Below are 26,723 nucleotides of genomic sequence, written 5' to 3'. Positions count from 1 at the left end.
ATGCAGGCTAACACCACAGCTAGTCAACGTAAGAAGACAATAGGTGGTATGTCTTTCTCTGCGCAAGACACACAACTATGGCACTTACTTCTAGCAAGGATTAGAGCCATTGACAACCACCTGGAGCTCAGAAGGGCGGTGAAGACTTGCTGTTTTCTTACCTGAAACTAAGGAAAATGAGCAGGTTATAGGCCTACTCATTATCACTTCAAAGGATTGGAATGAGGTTGCCCTGTGTCAGCACTAGTGAGAATTATTCAACATTGGTGCTTCAGTGGATGATTAATATCCAATCAACATGAGGGAAAAGGCCACAAGATGTATTTGATGAAGTAAATAACAGCCTCTGGTGACAGTGTTTGGGTTCCTTTCAGTGTCATAAGGAGTCATTTGAGACATGCTTATTGTTGAAAGAGTCCACTTACAACACCTTGAAAGTGCAATGTTGCATGTTGAGGATGGAGCCTCTTGTCTCTTCTCCACACCCATCACATCTTAGAGGTTTGGAAAGGCCTAAAGCACCACCGACTGCTGTGCGCTCTGCTTTGTGCTTTCATTGTGGCCATTGACCAATGCTCCTGGGTCACATTTATTGGTCTTTGAATACAAAAATATATTGTAAAGTTTCCTAGTTTTTACTTAGCTCTGATAGCCGGCTACCCTTCATTTTAAGGCATGTATTAACAGACGTACCTACAGCAACTCTGAGCCACACATAGGTACATTTGGTCCCTAATAATCTGAAATATCTGTGCCATAATATCTGTACACGCTTTTGTGGGCTGTGTATACCATAACATACTAATTTGTAATTGGAAAGCACAGGTTCACCCTTGGTGCTGAAATAACAGTTGTTTATTATCCAACTCAGTAGTAATTATTTTATCGACTTTAGAAGGATGAAAGGATGAGGGATCCAGCTAGGAATCAACGTTGCTATTATGATGTTAAACACAGATTCCTGGAGCCCTTTAAGCTACTAGACCTGGCTTGGTCCATGACCTTTTAGTCAGTGTTTTTGCAGCGTTTTTGCCGAGCTTTTAAGCCCTTTCACGAAAGTGTATCCTACTCATCAATGTTGTCTCCCTTAATGATCAGAGATCTCAAGTCTGTGTGCGCCTGCACTTCTTGACTGAACTGTGCTCATGGGTACACACCCTGGGCGAGAGGTGCCACTTTGACTTCTGCCACCCTTTTTGATCCTGTGTCATTTGCTTGGGTTATCTGAGTGCACTGTGCCTATTGTAAGCCCGCTATATTGCCTTTTATTATGATTCTACCTTATCCACTAGGACTTTCCCCCCATAGGGTCACTTCTTACACAAATGTACTATACACCCCAGTAGTCAGCTCCAGTCTATTCCACACTGCCTCTTTCACTCTCATTCTTTGCAGCTGACTACAAGCCCCTCAATTGTTTTTCCTTACATTTCAGCTCTTGTTCCTGTACTCTGGAGATGAAGTTTTGGCATTTTACATTTCACGATGTTGCAGCTTCTGAACATTCGTTCGACATTAGGAGAGTTTTGCTATATTATTTAAATCAAACAAAAACCATCAGTAAATGTAATCAACCTTCATGATTTATGGGCCCCTTTGTGTACGATTAGACACAACAGAACAGCCCATGTCAAGAATGAGAGCGTCCTGTATGCTACATGAAATTATTTCACACTTACAACAGGCATTATGGCAAAACTAAGATTCTAGATTAGATAAAGTAATGTGTCATTCTGCTTTGAAAATGTATTCTGGTAAAAATTCTTAAAGTTTAAATTCTCCTGATGTTCTGTGTTGCAGCCTTAGTGCATCCGACATATTGGGGGCTAAACTTGCTATTATGTTAATCGTTCATCCCTATCATTGAGGATTCGAAGAGGCAAAAGAAATTGTATGTGCACCGTAGATATCTTCGCTAAAGCCATGAACAACCCTCCACCCCCCTGCCCTTCTCCAGCTTATATAGTTAAACTATTCATCAAGAAAGGTCCCTCACATCTAACCTGGGCTTTTATTGGAATTCTATAACGCATATTAGCAAGCCCATTATCGCTGTTTTAGCGGCTGTTTCCTGCCGCTAAAACGGCGATCATTTTAACGAGGTTCTTGATAATATGCTTCTTAAACGGCAGGGCATCTTTTCTCAGCTTTACTCTACATATTGCCTCTCGTGCTCTCTCTTCTGTCATTTTGTTCCCTAGTTTTTCCTTGACTGTAGAGTTGGGATTTTGAGCTTGAAAGTTGCCAGAGGGTCTTTTTCAATTGAAAACGATCATATAATTTAGCCTAGAAAGGGTATAGAGGGCATCCACATTAAAAAGAAAGTTAAATTTCACCTCTAAATATTTTTCAAATTCTTTGAAACATTAAGCATTCAGGATCCTCTCAATCATGCGGGAAAAAATCCGGAATTTATGACTGTCAATGAAGAGCCCACGAAGCAGATTTATTTTGTCCTGCACTAGTCCAGAAACGTACAACCTACGGGTATTGTATGAAGTTGAATCTCTCTTTGATGTTGACCGCTCGCTTTGCAGGCGCATAGCATCAAGGTAAACCAGGTGAGTTGCTGTCCTGCTATGCTGGCAAAAGTAGTACTATTCAGAAGTGACACCTTCAATCAGTACTGGCTTTGTTATCCAGCGGAATTATATCATTTTATGGGACTTTGGAACCTTAAACTATCACTTTTTTTTACTGACTAGTGATTAAAAGTCAGAACTCAGTTGAAGATGCCACGTGTTAGCTTAGGTGATGGCAAATAAATATTTCTGAACTTTAATTACAAGTGGTGGGGATCAGTGAAGAGGTGAAGTTCAGAAGCTGTTGCATATTTTAATATGGAATTGCTTGTAAAAATCAGCTGTATAATGGCTGCTGCAAACTTTTGTGGAAACAAAATGCAAATTACCCTGATATGTGGCTGTATTTTACTTGTACAAACATGCCAGTCCAGTTTACATTCACAGCAAATAACCCCCTCCCACACCTTGGCCTAACAGGTGCCAGCAGTGGCAAACAGATGCTGAACTTATAGTGCAAACCACAGCGTCAACATCCCTTCCTCTGATTTTGCTGGTCGCGACCTGAGGAAGAATATGAGGATGAAACAAGAGACACGGATTCAGTTGTTGTGATTGGGTAACAACTGTCTCACCAAGGTTTGATTGGATGAAAATGGTGCTACAAACAAGTAAGTTGGCATACGTTTGAATGGACTCTTTGTGAAGTTTTCTGAAAAAAGACTTCTTGTCATAAACTCACAAATAAGCCCTGATGAAGTTTAGTTTAGCTGAACGAAACGCGTTGACTGCAACTTTGGTTGTGTTTTAAAGGAAAGAAAATATAATCTCAATAAAGAAAATAACGAATATACAAAAGGAATTTTGGACCTTTTTGTGGGTGCACCATCCTGTTGCACTACATTCTTTATCTTTTTGCTTAACATCTACATAAGAATTTATGTATCTCTGCTGAGCAGTGGTGTCAAACAACGACTGACACCTTGGATGTAGTCCACCAATATTCTGTCGTTGCAGGTGTTGATTATAAAAAAAAATGCTAATTAACCTGCAATGTGCCTGTATTTTACTTGTACAATCATACCAGTCCAGTTTAGATTCACATCAAATAACCCCCTCCCACTCCTTGGACTAACAATGTGCCAGGGACCAGCAGTGGAAAGCAAATGCTGAACTTATAGTGCAAACCACAGCCTCAACATCCCTTCCTCTCCCAATGTCACCCACCTCCCTGTGCTCTGTGAGTGAAACTTATTTGTTCAAGTACCTCCAATCTCACCAGGGTCCCTGCAACTCTTGGTCGTCTTTTACGCTAGAACAGGGATGCATGTGGGGGATCTAAAAGCTGTTTGCAACAACCACATTTGGTTAATGTAGGTCTGCACAACGGCCACTGAGGCTATAACCAATCCCTAGGTGTGCCATGGAAGGACGGGCCACTCCTAGTTTGGTCTCCAGGGCAACAGTTCAGGTCAATGAAGACAGAGTGAGCCTTCTTGATGAAATATGCTGTAGCCTAGTCATTACCTAGAAGCTGCTGAAGAGATGGGCTTCACCCTTTTTACACATGGGTGCTACCAAGGCATACGTCTTGCATTTGCAGTTATCACCAATTTTTACAATAAAGTAGGGTGATTATCTATATGCGTTAGTCTACTTGCGATATTTCACAGAGCTGAGTTTTCCGAATCTGGGCACCCATTATTGTTCTGGGATTCTCACAAACTAGAGTCAGTGGACTTTAGCATGGTCATCTGAATTTCGAGACAGACAATTGGCCATAATTCATTTTTTGTATGTAAGCCTATTAAACATCTGATTCATACTATCTATTTTAGAGTACACTTGGAACTTTCTTCCTCTCCTCACTTAAAGTCCTTTTCAGTTCTGTGATTGGCAAATGGTTATATGAATCTCTTTTCTGTGGTTGCAATCAAGTGAATTATCTACTGGTGGCTGTCCGGAACCAGGCAGCACCATATGGTCTTGTGTTTGCAGGAAAAGTCCCCTAACATGAAGTGTAATCGACATATTGTTCGGCCCAAAACAAATCCCAAAGTAAACTGATCAGGAAGCAAAGCAGAATCATGAAGCACTGCAGGGAATTTGCCAGTCCATGCACCTGTAAATGAAGTGACTTCAAAGAGGACCTACAAAATCTGAGGAAGCAATCAAAAAGAACTGGAAAGGAGAGCACAAGCAGAACAAATGCAGACCATGTACTGAATGCACCATAGATCCCCTTTAATCCACCCAGGGTTTAATATGTGAACTCTTTTCAAAGAAGGATATAACTTGCTTCTCTCTCCACTACGCCATGGATAGCAACTGCACTTTTGTAAGTGGGTGGGGAGTTCAGCTCTGCACAGCACTTATCCATATCACACATCCAAAGGATGAGCTGAGCAAAAAACATAAAGACCAGAAGCATATGAGTCTGTCCACACCTAAATACTGCATTCCCTGCATAGGCACACAACTGTGTTAGGCATCCTGAGAGTGTTCACTGCTGCCTTGATGTTCAGTATTGTCCCTTCCTTCTACACCTGCAGAATGACTGTTTCCTCATGAGAGCTCTATCTCTGCGCCTGAACCGACCAGAGCACTCCGCTGGCTTCATTACTTGGAGGTGGGTCTCCTAGCTGTCTGCCACATTTGCAATGCCGTTCACCGCGCCATTGGTGCAGTTTCCAGTTTAACTGCCAGGTCTGTGCAAAACTGTGAAGTACTGCTGTCAGTTTGCTGAGCATCCCAATTCTCTGAAAGGTTTAGGGTTTTCATATTGTGAGGTATCTCCCATTCCATGAGTCTGGTCTGAGTCAGAGCCAATGATGGTCCAGGTCCAGTGTTGAGTTGTCTCGACGCTTTGAGAAGGTACATATTCAGTCTTCGTCTTCACCTCCCTCCTTGAAGATCTCTCGAAGTTTCTAGAGGAACACAATGGTTTCCGTTAGTTACAGGATGCCAATACGTATGATACATCAAAATGAATTACAGCTGGAATATATGACCTCTGTAAAACTCTTACTACGAATGTTCCGTATGGGGGCTTTTGGCAGAGATATAACTGGAAGACGAAAGGAGGTATTTGCTACTACGGCAGGTTAGGTTGTCAGCTGTGAAGAAAAGTACTAACATTTCTCTTCCTAGCTTCGTCATAGCCCCGTGTGTCGCAGGGCCATGCACTTCATCAGCTGGTGTCTCGCATCTCCTTTAATGCAAAATGCTGCGCACTACTAGTTTTAGATAGCACATGAAAAGAAAACGCTACTTACCCAGTATGCATCTGTTCTTGCCATATAGAGCTGTAAAGTCATATGCTTTTGCATAGATCACCATCTAGTGTTGGGTCCGGATGTTTGCACTTTGTTTTTCTTTGAAGAAGTATTTCCAGTCACAAGGTAGGTGGCTCCTCCTTTCGGTGACAGCGCGCATGGGCATCGACTCCAATGTTAGATTCTTTTCCCGCAGCAAAAGTGACAAAAAGCTGATTTGTGGTATGGAAAGGTTTTGTCCTTTTAATGTAATTAAGTAATGCTCTTTTTACACCTAATGTGTGTAGTGCACATACTGTCACTGAATCTGGTTGAAGAAGAACACAGGCAACTCAACAGATTGATAGGAAAAACAGAAGTGACTTTAGGAAGAAATTTAGAATTGGTCCGAAGAACTACTTTGTTTTTATGCATTTATAAAAAGGGTTCTTCTATAGTTAACGCCTGAAATTCGCCCACTCTGCTGAGTGATGTGATAGCAACTAGGAAAGCAACTTTACATGTGAGAAATTGCACTTCACATCTGTGCAATAGTTCAAAGGGGGGACCCATTAGTCTGGTGAGAACAATGTTGAAATTCCACACTGGAGCAGGTGGACGTCTCAGGGAAAAAAGTATTTTGAGTTCCTCCATGAACCCTTTAATGACAGGTAGTCTAAAAAGAGATAGATGTTGTCTATTTGGGAAGTATGCAGCTATAGCAGCAAGATGTAAACGTAAGTACATGTATGCTAAATTGGAACGTTGTAGATGTAACAAATAGGATATAATGTTTTGGACAGAAGCATCAAACGGGTTGATGTGGTTGTTATTACAGTAAATCAAAAACTGCTTCCACTTTGCTGCATGGCAGGCTCTTGTGGTAGGACGTCTAACTTTCTTGATAATATTCATACATTCTGGCGGTAGTTTAAGATAACCAAACTCTAAGACTTCAGGTGCCAGATAGCCAGATTGAGTTGACTGGGGTCTGGGTATCTTATGTCTCAATGGCTGGCTCTGTGTGAGGTGATTGGGTGTAAGACGTAGTTTTTGATGAGGAACTACCGAGAGTTCCAATAGGGTTATGAACCATAGTTGACGTACCAATGTGGGAGCAACTAGGATTAGTATCAGGGACGCTTGTTTGAGTTTCCGAACCACTAATGGAATTAGTGGGAGAGGCAGAAAAACGGAAGCAAATATCCCTGACCAGTTCATCCATAGTGCATTGTCTTTGGACAATGGGTGTGGATACCTGGACGTGAAGTTTGGGCATGTTGCATTTAGGTGTGTGGTGTACAGGTCTATGTCTGGGAATCCCCAAATTTGAAAGAATGGGAGGAGAACTTGAGGATGCAGTTCCCATTCGTGGATTTGCTGTTTCTGACAACTTAGCAGATCTGCCATCTGATTGTCTACTCCTGGGAGGTGTTCTGCTAGGAGATAGATTTTGTGATGAATGGCCCACCTCCAGATTCCCTGGGCTAGGTAGGACAGTTAGAAGGAGCTTGTCCTCCCCTGTTTTTGAATGTAGTACATGGCTGTCAAGTTGTCTGTACGAATTAGCACAGTCTTGCCTACTAGCTGAGCTTGAAATGCTTTAAAAGCCAGAAAAATCGCTAACAGTTCTTCTAGATGATTTATATGAAGATGTTTTTGTTGGAAGCTCCACATGCCTTGAATTGCATGGGTGTGGAGATGCGCTCCCCAACCTGTCAGTGATGCATCTGCTGTCAGTACTATCTTTGGAACCGGGTCGCTGAAGGGGCGCCCTTTCAAAAGGTTTTGTGTGTTCCACCACTGCAGAGAGCGATGGGTGTGGCAGTCAACCAACACTAGATTTGATAACTTACCTTGAGCCTGGTTACACTGATGTACTAAGCATTCCTGAAGGGGGCGCCTCAGAACTATGAAAATGCAAGATGCCATCATTTCCAGTAATTGCATGAACACTCGAGCTGGTAAGGAGTGTTGAGGCTGGAACTGAGACATCAGGTTTTGAATATTCCTGATTTTGGCTGGAGTTGGGAATGCTATAGCTTTTTGTGTGTCTAAAGTAGCTCCTAGATAGTCTTGAGACATGGATTGTTGGAAATGGGATTTGGCCTGATTTACTGTGAATCCTAGTTGGTGAAACAGTTGCACAGGCTTTTGTGTGTGGCGTAGACAGCTGTTGTGCAAGCTGGCCTTTAAGGGACCAGTCGTCTAAGTATGGGAAGACGTGAACATGTTGTCTTCTCAGGTGGGCTGCGACTACTGCCAAACATTTTGTGAAAACCCTGGGAGCAGTTGTCACTCTGAGGTATGTGTGGTGCACAGTGTGTATTAGAATATGAAAGTAAGTGTCCTTTAAATCCAGAGTGGATAGAAAGTCATCTTGCTGAAGGAGAGGAACCACTTGTTGAAGTGTTACCATATGAAAATGGTCCGACTGAATGTATAGATTTGGTTCTCTGAGGTCCAATATGGGCCTCTGAGAGCTGTCCTTTTTGGGAACTAGGAAGTAGAGGGAGTACACTCCTGCTCCTTGGTATTGTTAAGGGACTGGTTCTATTGCCTCCTTTTGCAACAAAGAAAGAACCTCTTGCTTTAGAAGGGTGAGATGTTCTTGTGACATGAGGTATGACCTTGGAGGAATATTCAGTGGAGTGCTTGTAAGGTCCAGGCAATAACCAGATTGGATAATTTGTAGAACCCATTTGTCTGATGTAATCGTATTCCAAATGGGTAGAAATTGTGAAAGACGTCCCCCGACAGGAGTGGAATGATCGGGGGTAGGGGAAATAAGGCACTGCTTGTTGTATGCAGGAGAGGTGCGTGTTGAATTACCTCTGACTTTTCCATTGCCGTTGTTTCCTCTATATCCTCCTCTAAAATAACCTCTTGAAGAGGGTGACTGATTGTTGCCCTTGTAAGAGGAGGAGGGATTCTCTATAGATACATTTTTGGAGCCGCCCCTATAAAATCAGCGATGAAAGGAACGCCTATTAGAAGGTGATTGTAAGGCCCCAATGGACTTAGCAACTTTGGTATCTTTTTTCATCTTTTCTAGTGATACATCAAAAGCTGGGCCAAAGAGATGTTCTTTATCAAAAGGTTTATTAAGATAGAGGCTTGTAGGTTGAACTCTGAAAACCTTAGCCAAGCATGTCTCCGGAGTAGTACACTGGTGTTTACTGCCCGAGCTGCTGTATCTGCCTGAGCTCTCGCACACCTGCTAGAGGTATTAGTTATTAATTTACCTTCTTGAATGAGGTCACTGGCTTCAGTCTTATGCTCATCCAGTAGGAATTCAATGAGCTTTTCGAGTTTGTCATAATGAGCATTATCATATCTTGCCAACAATGCTTGGGCCTTGGCAAAGCACCAATTATTAGCCACTTGTCAAGCTATCCTTTTTTCTGAAGCATCTAATAATTTGGACTCCTTATTAGGAGGAGGGGGCGTCCCCTGTTCTTTGAGAGTTAGATCTCTTACGAGCATTGGAAACGACCACAGAGTCTAAGGGTAACTGGCCTTTGATATACACAGGGTCATTAGGTGCGGCTTTGTATTTTTTCTCCACTATCGGAGTGATGATCCTAGCTCTTACAGGGTCTTTAAAGATATCCTCAGTCTGTGTGAACATCGCCTTTAACATTGGTAATGTGTGTGTAGCCCTTTGAGATGAACTCAGTGTCTCCAACAAAAAATCCTCCTCCACACTTTCTTCATGAAGCTCTACTCTATGATATTGTGTGGCCCTATTAAGGAGCTCAAAGTACCCAATGTTGTCATTTGGGGGCGAAGGCCTGGATGGATATAGGTCAGGGTCATTATCTGGTCGAGGGACATTATAATGATCCCATGGATCAGGAACCTGTGGTGCATCTTGTGGTGCATAGTCATCCATATCCCCATCCCCTTCCCCTGTATCCTGTAGGTCAGGTGATGGTGGTGTAGGTGTAATCAGTAAATTTGGATCAGTGGATGAAGAAGGTGGGATATATGGTGAAAAAGGGTTAGTGCCCACATTTTTCTCCTTTAGAGGAATGTAGTATTCTTCTGGTAGGCCCATTTTCCTTTTCTCTGTAAGTTTGGCATGAATATGTCCAGATTCTGGGTTAATAACGATCTCTTTCTGTTTTGGATCCGAAGGTGGATTATCGGTCCGAGGCTCTGTAGTTGCAGTATTTTCTTTTGATTTTGGTTTTGGCGTCGAACGTTTCGACTCTGAAGGTTTCGGCTCCGAAGATTTAGGTTTATGCAATGGTGGCACAGAATCCAGAAGGTGTTTTGCGTTCAACGCGTAGGTTTCGGGTCCGCACTGGCATGGGGACGGGTAGACCCCGAGCCCAAAGGCTGTTGTTTTTGTTTTGGTGCCGAGCCCGAAGGTGGGGCACTCGAAAACTTTTCTCTGTGCCAACCTTGGCTTGGACGCAGAGGAGAGACCGGAGCCTTTTTATAAAGGAATGGGAAGGAAGTGTCTTTACTCACGATCCGTTGTCCCGGTGTGAGTTCTCCGGCATCGGAGTCTGCTTCGGACACAGAGATTTGTTCTTGTTCCATTTCGGCTTCCTGCGCTTGTGTTTCTTCGTGTTCGGACTCGTCGTTGAGGAGGTCCGGCGCAGAACCGCTTGGTTGGTACATCTCGTGACATTGAGCCTGACGATCACAGAGAATTTTTTTTGACCGAAACGACCGACACGCTTCGCAGTCTTTCTTGTTGTGTTCCGGGGATAGGCAAAGGTTGCACACCTCGTACAAGTCGGTGCGCGGAAACTTAGCCTGACACCCTGGACATAACTTGAATGGAGTCCGTTGGATCAGCTGCTACCGATCCCGGCGCGGGTAGGTCCTATGGCCTTCCACGACTGTTCCGATCAAAGGTTTTTGAGAGCAAATGATACGTGGAGAATGGGAAACGCGATCGATAAACAATACCGTAGAGGGTAGTGGATTGTGCGTTGAAGGTGTGCTGAACCGGAGCGCAACAATTCACATCCGAACCTGATGGCAGAAAAAAACAATCTAACAATGGAGTCGATGCCCATACGCACTGTCACCAAAAGGAGGAGTCACCTACCTTGTGACTGGAAAGAATTCTTCGAAGAAGAACAAAGTACAAACATACGGACCCAACACTAGTTGGCGATCTATGCAAATGCATATGATATACAGCTCATATGCCTCAGACATAGATGTTTACAGTAGAGAACATTTATGACAGTGGATACTACATCTAAAGTCTAATTAACATTGAGGGGTTGGGGGGCATTGGCAAGGTTAATATCATTTTGCAGTTATGGTTGAGTACGAATTTCCCTTTTAGTCCTAAATATGGAAAGTCTTATTGTGAATGATACCAGAGCAGATGCACAGAGCAGATGCACAGCTTATCAGCACTCAGAAGCCTAAGCTTGAAGCCGTGCACACTGGTGTGAAAACCTTATCATGTATTTTTATGTATTTCAACATTATATATCTCAATCTGCATAATGTGTGTACTATTATATTTTATAATCAAATTATGTTTGCTTACTAATCTGAAGTGCCCTTAGGCCTCCAACATGCTTGCTTGGTTTCATGGCTCTGGAAGACCCAAAACATTTTATTTAAAGTAGTACATTTGCATATTTATGCAAAACGTAACCTCATTTTCAGTATTGGCAACTAGAAGTCGGATTTCAGGAGAATAGTCAAATCAGTATGGTCTTGATGGATGATATATTCTCCTCAAGGATGATAGAGAGCAAATTTGTATCCTACATGGGGTACCCGTTAAGAGTGCCGTATGAGCGCTTGTAGCACACACTCACATATTATTCAATGTTATGAGAGAAATTAGATGTTAGCGGAAACGTAAATCAAGGGACATTCTTATGAAACCAATGCAGTTCGATGTGAAGCTTATTAAATGATGCATAGAATTTGTGTAGTGATATAACCAATGTAACCCGCTTATATAGGCCTACTTAGTGTTGTGAACATGTGATATGTTAACTGTATTTCAAATGCTTTCTGAGCTAATTGACGTAGTTGAATTATACGTATTATTGTAGTTAGAGAACATGTCCCATTGGACGCTAATGACTTTATGAAAATATTAACACACATAACATGGTGAACTCATTATTTTTGCCTACGTTGTAGGCCTGAATCCGCAATACATTTTGAAACCTCCTCGTTTCTGAAACAAATGCTTAAATTCTCATGTGAAGTTTAATAGATTTGTTCCCATGTTTGCATTTCAGGTGGACTAAGTTTGTTAGTAAAATGGAGGGGTATTGTTCTATTCAATAAGTTGTGGAATGAAGGTGTTACAGTAGCTTAGCCTGAAGAAGATGAGGTGGAGGGAGGTACTTTCACACGGGACAAGGAGAGAAGACCAAGGACTAACTGTTACAGTGGGGCGTACATGGAGAGGGCCATAAAAGGAAGCAACGTCATGGAAAATATTCATGGCTGAGCCTACTGTAGAGAATGTGGGAGAAAAGCATTACGGTACATCTGCTGAATACAACATTGGGTATATGATGCATTGTAGAGCGGGAGAGGCACCCCATTCTTGCTTGCCATCTTGACGGAGAGCTCCTGAGTGCTAACTTGCTCTATTTCCTGTTTGTAGCTTGATGCTGCTGGCCCATCTTATGGTGGAGTGACTTCTTAGGAAGGCTCTACCCTCTGACACCTTTTCTTTTGCAAACGTCATGCTAATGTAGGGATACCCCTCTAGATTTAGAGTAGGGATCGATATAACTAAATGCTACATACCGAAAAGGTGCAGATGCAGGAGGACTCGAACTTTTGCTTTCTAATTTCTTGCATAATCATCATAGACCTTATTGTCCTTTTCATGTTGCACCAAGTGAATATTTTCAGGAGATTCAGTTTATTTCTGAGTCCCCTGTATTTTTATACTCTTATGCTAAGATTTGTGTGTGTTCAATTATTCCTGAATCTGTAATAAAATATGACTAATCTTCATTTGGTTATTGACCTGGGTTATTGTGTAGCCTTCATTGAGTTACAATGTGTCTCAAACTGACTTACAAAATGTTACTCCCTTTTACAATTTCATGTTGCTAAAAAGAACCATTGGAAGACTGACATTGGAACAGAAATGCACAAATGGGCCCATGCCCTTTCAAGGGTATCTCACACTTCCTCCAGGGGAATATCCTGCCACATGCTCATTAAATACGTTTTTGTAAAGTACAAATGTCTGTCACTTGATTAGATTCCATAGATTCATGTTTAAAGAAAATATAAATAAATTGTTCTACATGTAATGTATTTTAGCATACGAATGCCACAATACCTTTCCTAGTGGGAGCTCTGTTCAGATGAAATAACTTTCTTTTGAGTACTTGCTGTGCTTCTTGTAATGCTTGCTTTAAACGTATGTTAGACTGGAGGGCTTACCAATGTGTGTTGATTTTAGAACACTGGCCACCACACAATTTCTATAGCTGACTCACACTAGGCCTGTGCTAGTTGCCAAGCCAGGCAAACAAGCATGTGTTGTGCACCTGCCATTTCTACTCTGAAGCCAACAGTGTGATTTCGTTAGCTACTTAGACACTGTATCACAGAGGCAAGGAGCTCAGAAACGAGGGAGCTGAGAGGCAGCACTTGGTTGTTACAGGCTGCCAAAGCTCAGTTGATACCATCAGGATCCAATAATATGTACCGAGCTGTTCCTAATAGTTAAAAGGTGCAAAGGCGTTAATTGTTTCTTGGGCTAAATACCTCCCCCATTGAATGCAGCCTTTACAATCTGTCTAGTGTTTACCACTGTGATCTTCCAAATTCCCCCAAAAAAGAATGCACATTTACGCCACCATACAGTTAGATTGGAAACTGAAATTCCAACCCCTGTGTATGTACATTTTCATTTCTCTTAGGGATCATTTGCTGCATTTGGTGTTTGTGTGGCTTTTGAACAAACCACAACCAATTTTAGTATTAATTTTAGAGAGCATTTTTGAGAGGCTCTCTCAGGTTAGTGAGAACCTTTATAAAACACAGCAAAACACCCACAATCATTTGCAAGAAGGAAAAAAGCCTGACAGGTTATCTTTCTCTGAGCAGGAGAAGACGCTTACCTGATGACTGAAGAAGCTGAGCTGGTGAATGCGTTGACTTAGCAGCATGCTCGACTCGTGCATGTCAAGACGTGCATGCTCCACCGTGGACTCATGTGGCATCTGCAGAAGTAGAAGTATAAAGAGGAGCTAACATTAATTTGCACTTTTTCTACACTTTCCCTTTTATTCCCAAAATACTGTTAGAATTGCATACTAAGTAGACCTTTGCAACCGTACAGTCACATCTTGAATCAACAAACTTTTAGTATCTGCTAGTGCCCACCATTAGTATTTATTAGTTGAAGTAAAAATTGTACTCTCAATGTACCATTTTCACGAGTTTAGGATTGTGGGTGAATGGATTTTTAAAATCTGTGGTGTGTGAAATATCAGAAAAGGGTTTAATGTGTCAGCAAGCTTGGCGAGAGGCAGGGAGAGACAGAAAAGGGATAGGGCCTGACAATGGGAGCTAGCAACGTTAAGCTGACTATCAATCAGAAATTAGATAAAGCCATCTGGATGGAAACTGTTTCTTACTCTGCAAATATGTGTTCATAGCATGTAGCCACACACAGGCATGAAGTATTCTGGGTAGTAAGGCCCTCTATAAATCCTTTCACTATTGGTATCCTAAAAAAGGAAGAATAATTCCTGTTTTGGATGTAGGCCGCAATACAGATTGGTGTAACAGTATGCAAGTGTAGGAGAGTCCTGATTTCTGCAGATGCAAGAGGAAGCAGTTGATGTCATGGATGTTGGGTTGTAAAGGGTCCATGTTCTTAGAAATGCAACAGTGGACTCCAGGTGCCAGATAGATAGATTGAGTTTTCTGGGTTCTGGGTGTCTCATCTGGCCTTCTCTCTGCATAGGAATGTCCGGCTTGATTAGGAGCTTCTCGTGGGGGCTGAGGACATCTCGAGAAGCATTGATTACCAAGGCAGTATGGCCTAACGGGAGGGCCACGTGTGAGGGATGTTTTGCCTCAACTTCCTTATCATTTACAGAAGGAGTGAGAGAGGAGGAAAGGTGTAGGCAAAGATCCCTGACCAGTTCATCCATAGTGCACTGCCCATGCACTGTTTGTGTGGCTAATTTTTATTTTCAGGGTGACGTACTGGTCTATCTGTGGGTTGCCCCAATACCGAATGTACCTGTGTAGGATTTGCCCAATTCAGTTCCCCTATTGTGGACCTATTGGTGCTTCCTGCTGTCTCCGCCCTTGGAAGATGTTCTGCCAGAAGGTGTATGTTGTGGCTGATAGCCCATTGCCCACTGTTCTGCCACAGTGCTGACAGCAGGAGAGAGTGTGTGTGCCAACCTGCTTCTTTTGGTAATAAATGGCAGTCATGTCTGTTTTGCACCTCTTCCTCATAAGGCAAATATGTTCCCTGCTGAGAATGTGTGTGCGGGAAAGATTGTTGGGAGGATTTTTGAAAAGTTCTATGCAGTAGCTTTGGAAAAGCACACCTAAAATCCACTGATCTGAAGTGATTTCCTCCCCGCATGAGAGGAAATCTTGTAGTCTCCCCCCACAGGTGACTTGTGATTGTGGGCCACATACTGGGTGTTTAACCAAGTGGCAGGTTCTGCAGTTACTCCACATCCTCAGTGGTCCTCAGTGATTTGGACTGCTGTTGCGTTCATCTCGATTCCCTGCCCCTTGACCTTGGGCTATGACCTTGCAATCCCCTAATGCTGCTTATTTCAGTCCTTTGCTAATCCAAGCTGCCTTATGTTTATATTTATGAATCACCCTGCAACTCCCTAAGCACCTTGATGGTTTACCACTGATGAGGAGGCCAGCTTTTATGTACAAATATTCTTGCTCCTTTGCTAAAATGTTCAGAATATGGAATCCAAACAAAGGCCCCGGGGATGTGGGCGTTTGGCCAGCACACTCGAGGGCTCCAGAGCATGCAACCTTTCACTTCCCCTGAGGGTGCACATCAAGGAATGCAGTAGGGTACAGTGTGACCTAACACTAAAAGAGTGACTGATGCAGTAGAAGGAGATTTCCGGGCAGGTGGCTTCTATTATTAAATTTGAACACAGTTCTTAGATGACATTGTAGAGGATGAGCAAAAAAACTATAGGCAGAGCCAGAAGAAAACTGACCCATAATTGTGTGCAGAAACCTACAAAAATATTACTTTGGCAGGTGAGCAACATTGAGGCTCTCGCCTGTAGTATTACACTATGGATGAGTACACCAGCTTCAAAACCCCATTGGATCTAGTTAATTCTTTTGTTGTTATCTGCAGTGACAGTTTTACTTAATTCCAGAGCCCTTACTCAATCCTTCTTTAAAATTGGAAGTGAGCATGGCTAATTTCATAGCTATTTACTGCAGTCCTTTTAAATTATTAAGGCCTGAGAGTGGAGAATGACACAAGTTGAAAACAAGCTAATTATGAAGGGAATTTGTTTTGCAAGATTTGAGCTTGAAGTTGGTGCATGAAATGTAACCTTATGCATAGGGTGCTCGCGTCACTGAGCAAGGCAGAAGACAGAGAGGACTCTGCAATGAAATCATTATCAAACTGCTACAGCAACAATGATACAAAAAATCCTATTTAAAAGAGACATATGTTACTTGTGTTATTCTAAGACTGTGTTAAGCCTCTATAGCCCTTCCATCATCCTACCCACAATTGACCTCATACAGCATACCATACCTTTTAACTACATGTATTCCATGTGGTCTCAATGGAGCAACTTGCTCCCCTGCAAGTCATTAACTCTCCCGACCTTGTATTAGCACAGTTGAGACATTTCTTTCCATCCACTAGAATAGTTATGAATAGGCCTCATAGAAGGAAATACACTCTGGCTCAAACTCTACCTCGTCTATTTGTTTCTAAAATAGGTAGGCCAATGCCAACCGCCAGTGCTTAGTCTCAAGGAACAGGAAGTCAATCCACAGCTCAGGTTTTTTCTTAAAAACAGTTGGTTCTTCATAGGGATTTAGGACCTCATTTAGAGGTGGCTTGTAAGAAGGGTACTGCTTATTTAGTGCAAATGAATTGAGTTGTTTTCATACAGTCTAGCCAAAGCCAGGTCTGCGATTGAGAAAACTATTGCAAAGCCACATGCTGGCGTATTTGGTATCTGCGTGGCTGCTCTACATTTGACCACCATTCCACTGCCAATCGTACCGTAATTATTTCTGGTCCACGACTGTCATGCAAACAATGAAAGAAAAAGTCCATACATTTCCCACATCTGTTGGGATCCATTCATAACAAGGTTTGTGAATTTGCATCCCTGTTTGGAGTTCTATGTTCAGAGATGACATAAGTGCCGAAAAAGCCACCTTGGCATAGTGACCTGCCATCATTATATTTTTTTCCACAGAGGTGAAACCTGACATGAATGCTGGCAGCTCCTCAGGGAAAAAAGTCACCAGCCAGAATCTAAACTTAGAGGGCTCACCATGGCGGTGAAAGCATTGCCTCTACTGCCCCAGTTGCTTGACAGGTTGTCATACGTACTTGAATATACCCCATTTTGTATCTAAAGTCTTCATAAAAAAGGTGTGTCTGTCTTCACATTTATTTACACTGTTGCTTAATTTGTATAGTAATTGCCTTAATGAAAATATCTGTCCTTGGCTCCCAAGTCATGTATCAACAAGTCGCTGTACTTACCAGCACTGGAGGCGCCCTGAAGAGATAGCTGAATGGATAGTACAGAAGGTTGATGAAGGAGGCAGCATACAAGTCGGCATACCGCATCAACTGACTGGCGAAGAGGGTCTGCCGCGAACCACAGCGGAAGAGGCTGCCCATCTTTCCATAGCACATGTCCATCTCATGGGTGACTCTCTGTAGAAAGGAGGCAGGGTGAAGTCAGAGCAAGTGAGAATCAAAAGTTATATATTTTTTGTTTTACAATGATAAATACTTAAGATTTACAGATTGTCCAGCTTAGATACAGAAATGTTCCTTGTTAAACCTCCATAGCGAGGGATAGGTAGAAACTAATTAATTACTTGTAACAATTATTGTGTTGCAGCTTGAAGCTCTTCTACATTCTCAAGCTGTGTATTACTTGCCATTTAGTTGTTAAGTCTGTTTTTTTGTTCAAAAGATAGTTTTATCTTTTGGTGTTGAACATAGGTGGAGGAGTTATGATTTACAATGGTGTCAGATGTACATCCACAATGCCCCATTCCTTATTAACCTTCATCATGGGTGATGAAAATCTGAAAGAGCTTCAAGCTGCAAAACTACTGCTTCAGCATATTAGGAAAGATCTTTCACAGTGTGATTTTATATTCACATGATGTGCATTAGTTAAATAATGTTTTGCCCCCTGTAGAGGAGGCTATGAAGCATTGTACAGCTAAGCATATGTATTAAGAATATTTGACCTACTCTAGTCTCATCGTGGATATATGTCTCCAGAGTAGTGTTTGGTGAATGTATGTTTGCTCAAACAGTTGCAGCTGAGAGAATGTCATTACTAAAACATTTTCATTTAAAGTTTTTTTCCCCTTGTTAAATGTGCCTTAGGGTTTACTAGAAGAATGTTGTTAACTAATATCAGAGTTCGCCATGGTCAGTCTTGTAACCAAAATCAGCTCTGGCAAAATCATTCAAACCAACCCCATAAGACAGGAAGGAAAGACTGGAAGTGAGCAGTGGGGGGCATTTTTGGGCCACGGCAGCCCATGCTACTTTGAGAGCAGCCCCTTGGTCTGCAGCCTACGAGGAAAATGCTGCAGAAGCAGTGGCATGATGGCCTTTGTGTTAGTATAGTTTGCACAACACATTTTAATTGTAATTGGGTAATCCAAGCCACTTAAAGGGTGGTTATGTTTGCCACACAGATCAAGTCTTAAGTCACTGGCTGTCCAGTACATTGGCACCTCCTGGATCATAAGCTGGCAAGGAGGTAAGCAACACATTTATGAGGAGAAGGCTGTGGCTTCCCCAACAGGTCACAATTACACATCAGGGTGCTATGAGTACTTGAAAACTGGGCAGCTTCCAACACAAATGTGTACACAAACTTTGGTCTAGATTTGCTGCTGTTGAAGCCACCCAGGGCATTAGAGCAACAACTGGGCAGGGAGACATCTAAAATGACCCGGAGTACCATAGTTGCATGATGGGTCAAAAGAGTTTATCACGATCAGGCCAAAACAATAAAAGGTGCCCAAAGCGTGTCAACTGAAACGCGCAACCCTACTTTTCCTCTGAAGCTTGGGCATGGGTCAGCTATGCAGAAATACTAAAGGTCATAAATAGATGCAAGTGATATCTCAAAACCAGGCTCCTGCCCCCCATATATCATATGCAGGACACCATTAAACTCACTGCAAGTTTAAAGTGCAGGCGCAGCCGTTCTTTGTCTTTTGGCACATCATCAGCCCTCTTGTGATTCTTTTGATTCACATTTTGGTACAAGTCATATGGGCTCCAGATCACCTGGAAAAATGTTCATCTCAAGAGAGTCACCCAAGCATGTTACGTCAGCTGCCTTGGCTGGGAAACGGTCAAATGAGGAGAAACCTATGCCTGCATCTACTGTCAGTGGCATGGTGGTGCAAACCGCATCTAACTTACATGCATTTCAGATGATGTCACAGTCTTCCCTTTGTCCCTCATACTCCTCTTCCACCACCATAGTGTTGCATACCATTGATTTTAGGCACAGCCTTTGATTTTGCCAAGCAGAAAGAAGGGAACTTTGGGCCATATTATAAAGTAAGGGCGATACATTATCGCCGCTTTTATCGGCAGGAAACGTCCGCTAAAGCGGCGATAATGGGCTTGATAATATGCCCTTGTGAATTCCCATAGAAGCTCAGGATAACACCAGAACCTGGGCTTCTATGGGAATTCACAAGGGGATATTATCAAGCCCATTATCACCGCTTTAGCGTCGGTTTCCTGTCAATAAAAGCGGCGATAATGTATCGCCCTTTCTTGATAATATGGCCCCAGGTTCCTCCGAAGCCCTTCATCACTCTTGGGGCTGTTAATGCTTTCAAGGCAGCTTCAAAAGCCACCTTTCCCAAATGGATGACCTTCAATATCCAACACTGTTTGTGTTTGTATGCGCTCCTCTGCTCACTGGTGTCCCAGAATTCTGTATTGCAGCCAATGCTGCTTTTGTTGTATATTTCAGGCATATGTCCACCAGATAAGTTTTTCCTCATTATTTGGACTAAGCCAAGAGTTAGTAAGTAAAATATTCCATAACGACTAGTTGAGTGATTTTAAGAAACCTGTATTGTTAAGGTCTATTTGGATACGGGTATTGCTCCTTCTGCTTCTTTTAGAATCCATGACTGTAAATTCCCAGGACTGCATCTTGATTGATGACACCAGCAGGCTAGCAACCAGTAATGTATCCTACACCCTCAGAAAATATTGTCTGAGGTGATGCTATTTGGTTAAACCATTTGGGAAGAGACCTATTCTAAACATCAGAACTCTGCAGTCTCTCTGGTACTTGCTGTCCTTGGGGTCAGCTCAGTGAAGTAAACTGTCTTCTACCTATCTTGCTCCTCATCTACAAATATGTTTCTTCTTGGGACCCAAAGAAAAGGAATGCAGATGGTCAACAGACCATTGAGAAGCGAGACCATGCTTGTACTCAAATCACATTTGTAGTTTCTGAGTACTATCTGTAAAAAGAAATGGTGCCTCCGAGCATGATGAATACCGGGATAAGAGCACTACCACTGCTATATTTATTAGCCTAGGGTTCTTTACCATTCAATTCCACCTTTCTGGCTTGGGATTTCATGACAATCGTGTTAGGGCCAAGGCATAGTTTGTGATTGTTTCAACAAATATCCATTTTGACAAGATCCTCAAGACACCCACGTCTGTTGCATATTACACATTTTTCAAAACGTACACCCTGGATTCTAGCACTAAGGCTTATGCCTAGTTAAGACAGGCTGTGTTGCAGAACATTTGTGGCTGTACCATTTAGAAATTCCCAGCATCCACTTAATTCAGGACTTTTCACATCTAACTACCTTCCTGGAGATAAAAAAGAAGGGGGGCCGAGGACAAATGCTTTATATAGTTTTGTAATGTAATAAGTCAAATAAAAGGAAGGGCTAAAATGAGATCCATACCGGCTAACTAGCTGCAACAGCGAAGGCATGAAGAATTACATGCATGTGATATATCTGTCATCATTTATGTAAACAGCGTCAATGTTATGTTCTGATTCTTTGCGCTAAATGGGAATTTGTGTGTTACAAAAAATATTTTCAAGGCACTATAACTGGCACATAGAGGTCCTCATAACATTTTGTGTAGTGATACAGGGAGACCAACATTTCTGGCTCCAGCTGGTATCCCTGTAGCACATTCTGGCAAATATAGATGTTCTCACTGCTGGAATGGGGAGTAACTACATGGACCTACTAATGCTGTGTCCTATTCCATTCAGTTTCTCCCCATTCCAGGGAGAAATACTGACATTATCTTCCTGCTCACAGAAGGTGGAAAGTGTCAGCAGGAAGGCCACTGGGGGTGGAAGGGTTCAGGAGTGATTAATGGGGTATAGGAGGGGTTAGTAAGGGCATGCTTGAGCCTAACCAGGAGGAGCACTGTCGGATATTCCGTGTTGCTGCCATGGTCGGGTGGTGGCCACGTTGTACTCCTGCTCTCAGCTTCTGTCCGTAAAACATGTAACAGAGTCTAATGTTTCCGGGCACAGAATTATCAGGTCTGGAGTTGACCCAGGGACACTCAGAATTATGAGTGGTAGAATTCTGCCCAGAAGTATTGCTTCAGATGAACTTTTGTCACTCGTTAAGGTGGTCTTAGTGGTAAAATAGCTTGGATAGTTACGCAATGCAATGAAGTTCAAACCATTAGCACCTGAGTGCTTGTACACGGCTATAAAATACAATCTCATTTAATTCCTCTGTATATGGTAATATGGAATGTAAATTCCCTATGAAATTAAACGTTTCCATGTAACATCATAGGTAGTTTCTGGACCCTTAAATCTGCTAATTTTACAAACAAAAGCCTGATGAAATAGATTGTGATAAAACGTGTTGCAGCAATATTTCATCATATGATTTAGTCTGATTTCTGATTAAGCAGTCAGTTAATTCTTTGTGGAATTTTTAACACTGATTCCTTATAGTGAAATATTCCAAATCATATAGCTTCTACCAACACACGTTTACAATCACAAAGATCGCTTCATCAAGGCAAATCCTGTTGAAATTGTTGCAGGTGGACAGACATGTTTGAATCCTCAGATAAATAAAGCTTGTCTCTTTAGATGAAGTCTGAATGCAAGTACAAAGGTCTGGTGATGATTATAGGGATAATCTCACGGGTCTCACTAGTTGAGTGATATCTCCGTAATAGATGATTTACAGGCTCTGCAAGGCAAGGATAGAACAGCATGTACCCTAGTCTGCACAACCATGGCCTATTGGCCTTTCTTACCTGGATTTGTTTCTGGATAGAGCTGATATCTGGCCTCTCACTGCTTCCGCTGTCCATGTCCCTTGACAGAAGAGAATATGGTAAGCACATAGGTTTACACTGCAGAGATGTTTGTAATACCTAATGCTTGACCCAACCCACTCCACCCAAAACAGACCACTTATTGACCGTAGCAAAACAACACAGCTCATGACATGTAGGTGACGGGGATTGTTTGCTATTTTTATCTCCCATTACACTCTGAATTGTTGTAAATCAAAAGTGAAATGAACTCATTTCTGTTTGCCCCTGTATGCTCCATGCCCATTGGATGTCCTAGCTGCAACTAAGGGAATTGATATTTTTTGCACCCCAGAGATAGAAATTGTGGGCAAGAGTGCAGAACGAATGTGTGGTAGGGTGCCAGTAAGTGAAGTATTGCACCCGTGTAGCAGGCTTTTTCGTTGCCTTTATCCCTGTACTGCGCTCCCCTGACTTTCAGGTAGGTTTGTGTTGTAGAACTACTAACACATGCATACAGCCAAGACATAGGGATGTGGAAACATGAAAAGGAGGAAAAGGCTTCAACAAGTTCCACTTTAAGCATCGGAACCCAATGCTGCTGCCTCGCCAACCAGCTGGCTGTGACAAAATCTCATAAACAAAACATCTAAAGGAGACCATTCTGTCTTGAAGAGTTAAAAAAAATAAAGATGTGTGTCCAGTATGCAACTGTTTTCCACCATCTAACATAATTACCCGTATCTCAGCAGGCCCTTCATTAACCCCCTTTTCGTCCTGATTCCATCATTGAAAATTATGAGTATTGTTCAACAGTCAAGGAGGTTATACTTACTGGTATAGCTCTGCCAGAAAAATATCCAGGCTTTTCAGCTCCTCAAAAAGTTCTGAAAAACAGCAAGTACATTTATTTTGGTGGATGTGTGCTGAAACTGCTAAAGAGCTAAGCCATGGAGTAATTGCCTACCATGTGATGATGTACTTAAAGCAATGGACAATACAATGGATATTTTGAGATGGTTATGAGGTCATAGCCAAGAGACCATGAGCCTTAGGAAAGAGTGAATGCCAGAGCTAGATGGGAGCCCGAGGAGAAAAACCTTAAGTGAGACTGAGAGAGAGCCTTGTAGAATACGCAAAAGTAAAAAATGAAGCGAGAGGGAAAGTGAAAGAACCTGCTAGGATTACAAAGGGTTGTTTCAACCTACAGACAACTGGCATCAGATCCAACACAGATATTTCGAAGTGAAATACAACAGAAAATATAATGTTGTTCTAGTCAACGCCTTCTATATATGAAGGTAACGTAGGATTCCTTGTAAATAAAAACTCTAGTAGTGCCACCCTGTATGTTCTCTCTAAAATTCACAACTTTACTAGACCACTTCGTGGAAGACCCATTTAAGGAGGAATAGGATATTTCTCACAGAATCTAGCTTTTTAATCAGACAGTTTTTTGTCACCTCTAGTCCATAAACTAGCTCTTTTTGTCAGGGATATAAAAGATGTTATGAATGATTTTAAAGTATTTCTAGGAATGAAAATATGTTGGGGGAAACAGTTGGTGTGATATCTTTATATTACTCAATAGACCATGATTCTGGACTGCTGGCAATAAGGTATTTTTATATCAGTGGTCAGATAATTACAGTAAAGTACAATGCTGATAGAATCTTTCCAATGTTATCTTACTCATACTTCTTTCTTTTTATGGTGATTTTTTTTCTTCGAATACAGGGTAGGTTTTAGGCTGTAAATTTGGTGCATGCTGTAGTGTTTTAACAATAAGTTGATGGGAGACTGTGTCTTCAGGGCAGAGAATGACCAATTTATGGAAAATGTTAAATTCTAGATTCATCTTTTACGTGATTTCGTCATAATCTGGCATGGTCCACAGAAGAAACTTTTGGATTTGAGGAGAGGTAAATACACAACAATTCTAAGTAAAGCTAACAATTTACTATGGCCAAATGTAAATGGTACTTCTTGATTTATTCTAGAGCATGGACAATAATTTTCTGCATGCCTGGATGTCCAGGAAATATACAGCAGTATATTCACCACTATGGGCTGACAAGTGCCACCCAAAATCCCTGATCAAAAGTAGCCAATTTTCAGAAATGATTTGAGCTAGAATAAACTGTCGCAGATGGTAGATATTTTATTTTTATAAACATATTTTACTGCGTCAAGTGTCACATATATTACACAGCTCTGTAACCCAGAAGCTATCTGCCACAATTTAAAGCCTGGCAGTTTCGGACTGGACTGTTTCTATTGTGCGCAGGGTCAAGACTGATTTGCATATGGCTGGGTCCAAACTGGAATGGCATGGTGAGCAAAACATTATGGATTTAGGCCCAGATCTCTGTACTGGGGTGAATGTATGACATTGTTCTGCATTCTGTCCATCAATTGTTCTTTTTGCATTTGTCACCCCGAGTGGGACGGGTATGCCCAGGCATGGGTCCCGTGCTCTCCATGCCACTGGAGTCAAGCTATACCGGCTGATGAGGGCTGAAAGCCCCAAACCGGTCCTAGGATGCTTGTTTCCAGTCCAGGGAGCACCTGGCCTGGAAGTTCGGACTGGACTGTTTCCATTAGGCGCAGATCCCTGTACTGGGGTGAATGTATGGGAAACATCCTTTACAACACAACTGTTACTCCGCACTACCATTACGACGCAACTTTTACAATGCAAGTCATTACAACGACTTGCGCTGGGGGGCGCTCCAGGATAGGGAATAGGTTAATATACTATCCAACACCTTCCCTACTATTCACGGGGACTGGAGTTGGAATAGTAAATTAAACTATTCACTATCCAGCGCCCCCCAACGCAAGTCGTTGTAACGGCTTGCGTTGTAAAAGGTGCGTCATAATGGCATGCGTTGTAACAGCATGCGTTGTAACGACATACATCCGAATGTATGACATTGTTCTGCATTCTGTCCATCAATTTTTATTTTTGCATTTGTCACCCGGAATGGGACGGGTATGACAAGACGTGGGTCCTGTGCTCTCCATGTTACTGGAGTCAAGCTATCCTGGCTGATGAAGGCTGAAAGCCCGAAACCGGTCCTAGGATGCTTGTTTCCAGTCCAGGCAGGACCTGGCCTGGCAGTTCGGACTGGACTGTTTCCATTGGGCGCAGGGTCAAGACTGATTTACATATGGCTGGGTCCAAACTGGAATGGCATGGTGAGCAAACAAACAATGGATTTAGGCCCAGATCTTTGTACTGGGATGAATGTATGACGACATTGTTCTGCATTCTATCCATCAATTGTTCTTTTTACAATTTAAAGTACAACAGAATGACATTGACATTTGTAATATGTATTCCCTCCCCCAAAAAAGAAAAAGAAGACAATCAAACGTACCCAATATAACAACCCCCCCATTGCAGTGTCTCAGCACTGCATCTCATGCACTATTACCACTCCCACCACTAAAGTGACAAATCCCTTTTAGCCACCGGGCTCATGTCTCTCAGTCCTATGTAATCACTCCGAAACTCTAGTGTCTCCTGAGGAGATGGGCTCAAGGTATATGCCTATATAATCCGCCCATCGCTTCCAGATCTTTGAGTGCTTTTGCGGGCAACCCCTTGCTTTAAAGAAAGGGATCTCCAACCCCATATTAAATTCTAAACCATTTTTCCATGCGGACAAGGAAGGCGGGACCAGATGGTAGATATTTAATGAAAAAACATAAGATGATGAGCAACAGATTCTTCAGTGAGGTCATGGTAAGACCTTTGGACAGCACCTTAGAGAAGGTAAAAAAAGAGATAGAAGGATTTGCTAGAAACAGAATAGGCACTGAATAACACAGATAAGAATTTAGATAGCTGTAGTGTTATCACCCAATCCAGTGAATACATCATGGCTTCATATGAGTTGTGACTCAAGTGTAGATGTACCATCTAACCAATCAATCAATATATCCATCAATCATAGCATTTGTAAAGCGCACTACATACCAGTGCGGGGAAGGGGGAAAGCTGTTACTGTTCTAAGAGCCAGGTCTTGAGAAGTCTTCTGAAGGTCAGTAGGTCTGCCGTAGGCGTATGGGAGGGTGTTCCATGTCTTGGCGGCGAGGTGGGAGAATGATCTGCTGCCCGTGGTCACTCTTCGGATGCTGGGGACGGTGGCGAGGGCGCGGCCTGCATAGTGGAGCTGGCGGGTGGGGGTGTAGAGGCTGAGTCGGCTGTTGAGGTACATTGGTCCGGTGTTGTGGAGTGCTTTGTGTGCGTGGGTGAGGACAGGGAGCCAGTGCAGGTCTCTCAGGTGGGGTGTGATGTGGCTGCGGCGAGGGATGTTGACATCAGGCATGCAGAGGCGTTCTTGATGCATTGGAGCCGTTTCAGGAGTTTGGCTGAGGCTCCTGCGTAGAGGGCATTCCTGTAGTCCAGTCTACTGCTGACGAGGGCCT

At 42.5% G+C, this 26,723-nt stretch overlaps 1 protein-coding gene across 3 annotated transcripts in view; it reads right to left on the bottom strand.

Moving 5' to 3' along the window:
- Window positions 1-2,815: 2,815 nt before the first annotated feature.
- Window positions 2,816-26,723, bottom strand: part of LOC144791966 (cytosolic purine 5'-nucleotidase-like) — a 409,269-nt gene continuing 385,361 nt past the window's right edge. For all 3 annotated transcript variants that reach the window (XM_078666825.1, XM_078666826.1, XM_078666824.1), the window contains exons 14-18: window positions 23,122-23,173; window positions 22,287-22,347; window positions 17,496-17,672; window positions 13,867-13,968; window positions 2,816-5,449 (exon numbers count right to left, since the gene is read on the bottom strand). In XM_078666825.1, coding sequence (XP_078522951.1) covers window positions 5,405-5,449; window positions 13,867-13,968; window positions 17,496-17,672; window positions 22,287-22,347; window positions 23,122-23,173 — 437 coding nt within the window. In that variant the 3' untranslated portion in view covers window positions 2,816-5,404. The remainder of the gene's footprint in view (window positions 5,450-13,866; window positions 13,969-17,495; window positions 17,673-22,286; window positions 22,348-23,121; window positions 23,174-26,723) is intronic.

This window comes from Lissotriton helveticus, chromosome 11 (assembly GCF_964261635.1).
Source record: "Lissotriton helveticus chromosome 11, aLisHel1.1, whole genome shotgun sequence".
NCBI classification, from domain to species: domain Eukaryota; kingdom Metazoa; phylum Chordata; class Amphibia; order Caudata; family Salamandridae; genus Lissotriton; species Lissotriton helveticus.
This window is presented reverse-complemented; position numbering and strand designations above follow the sequence as displayed.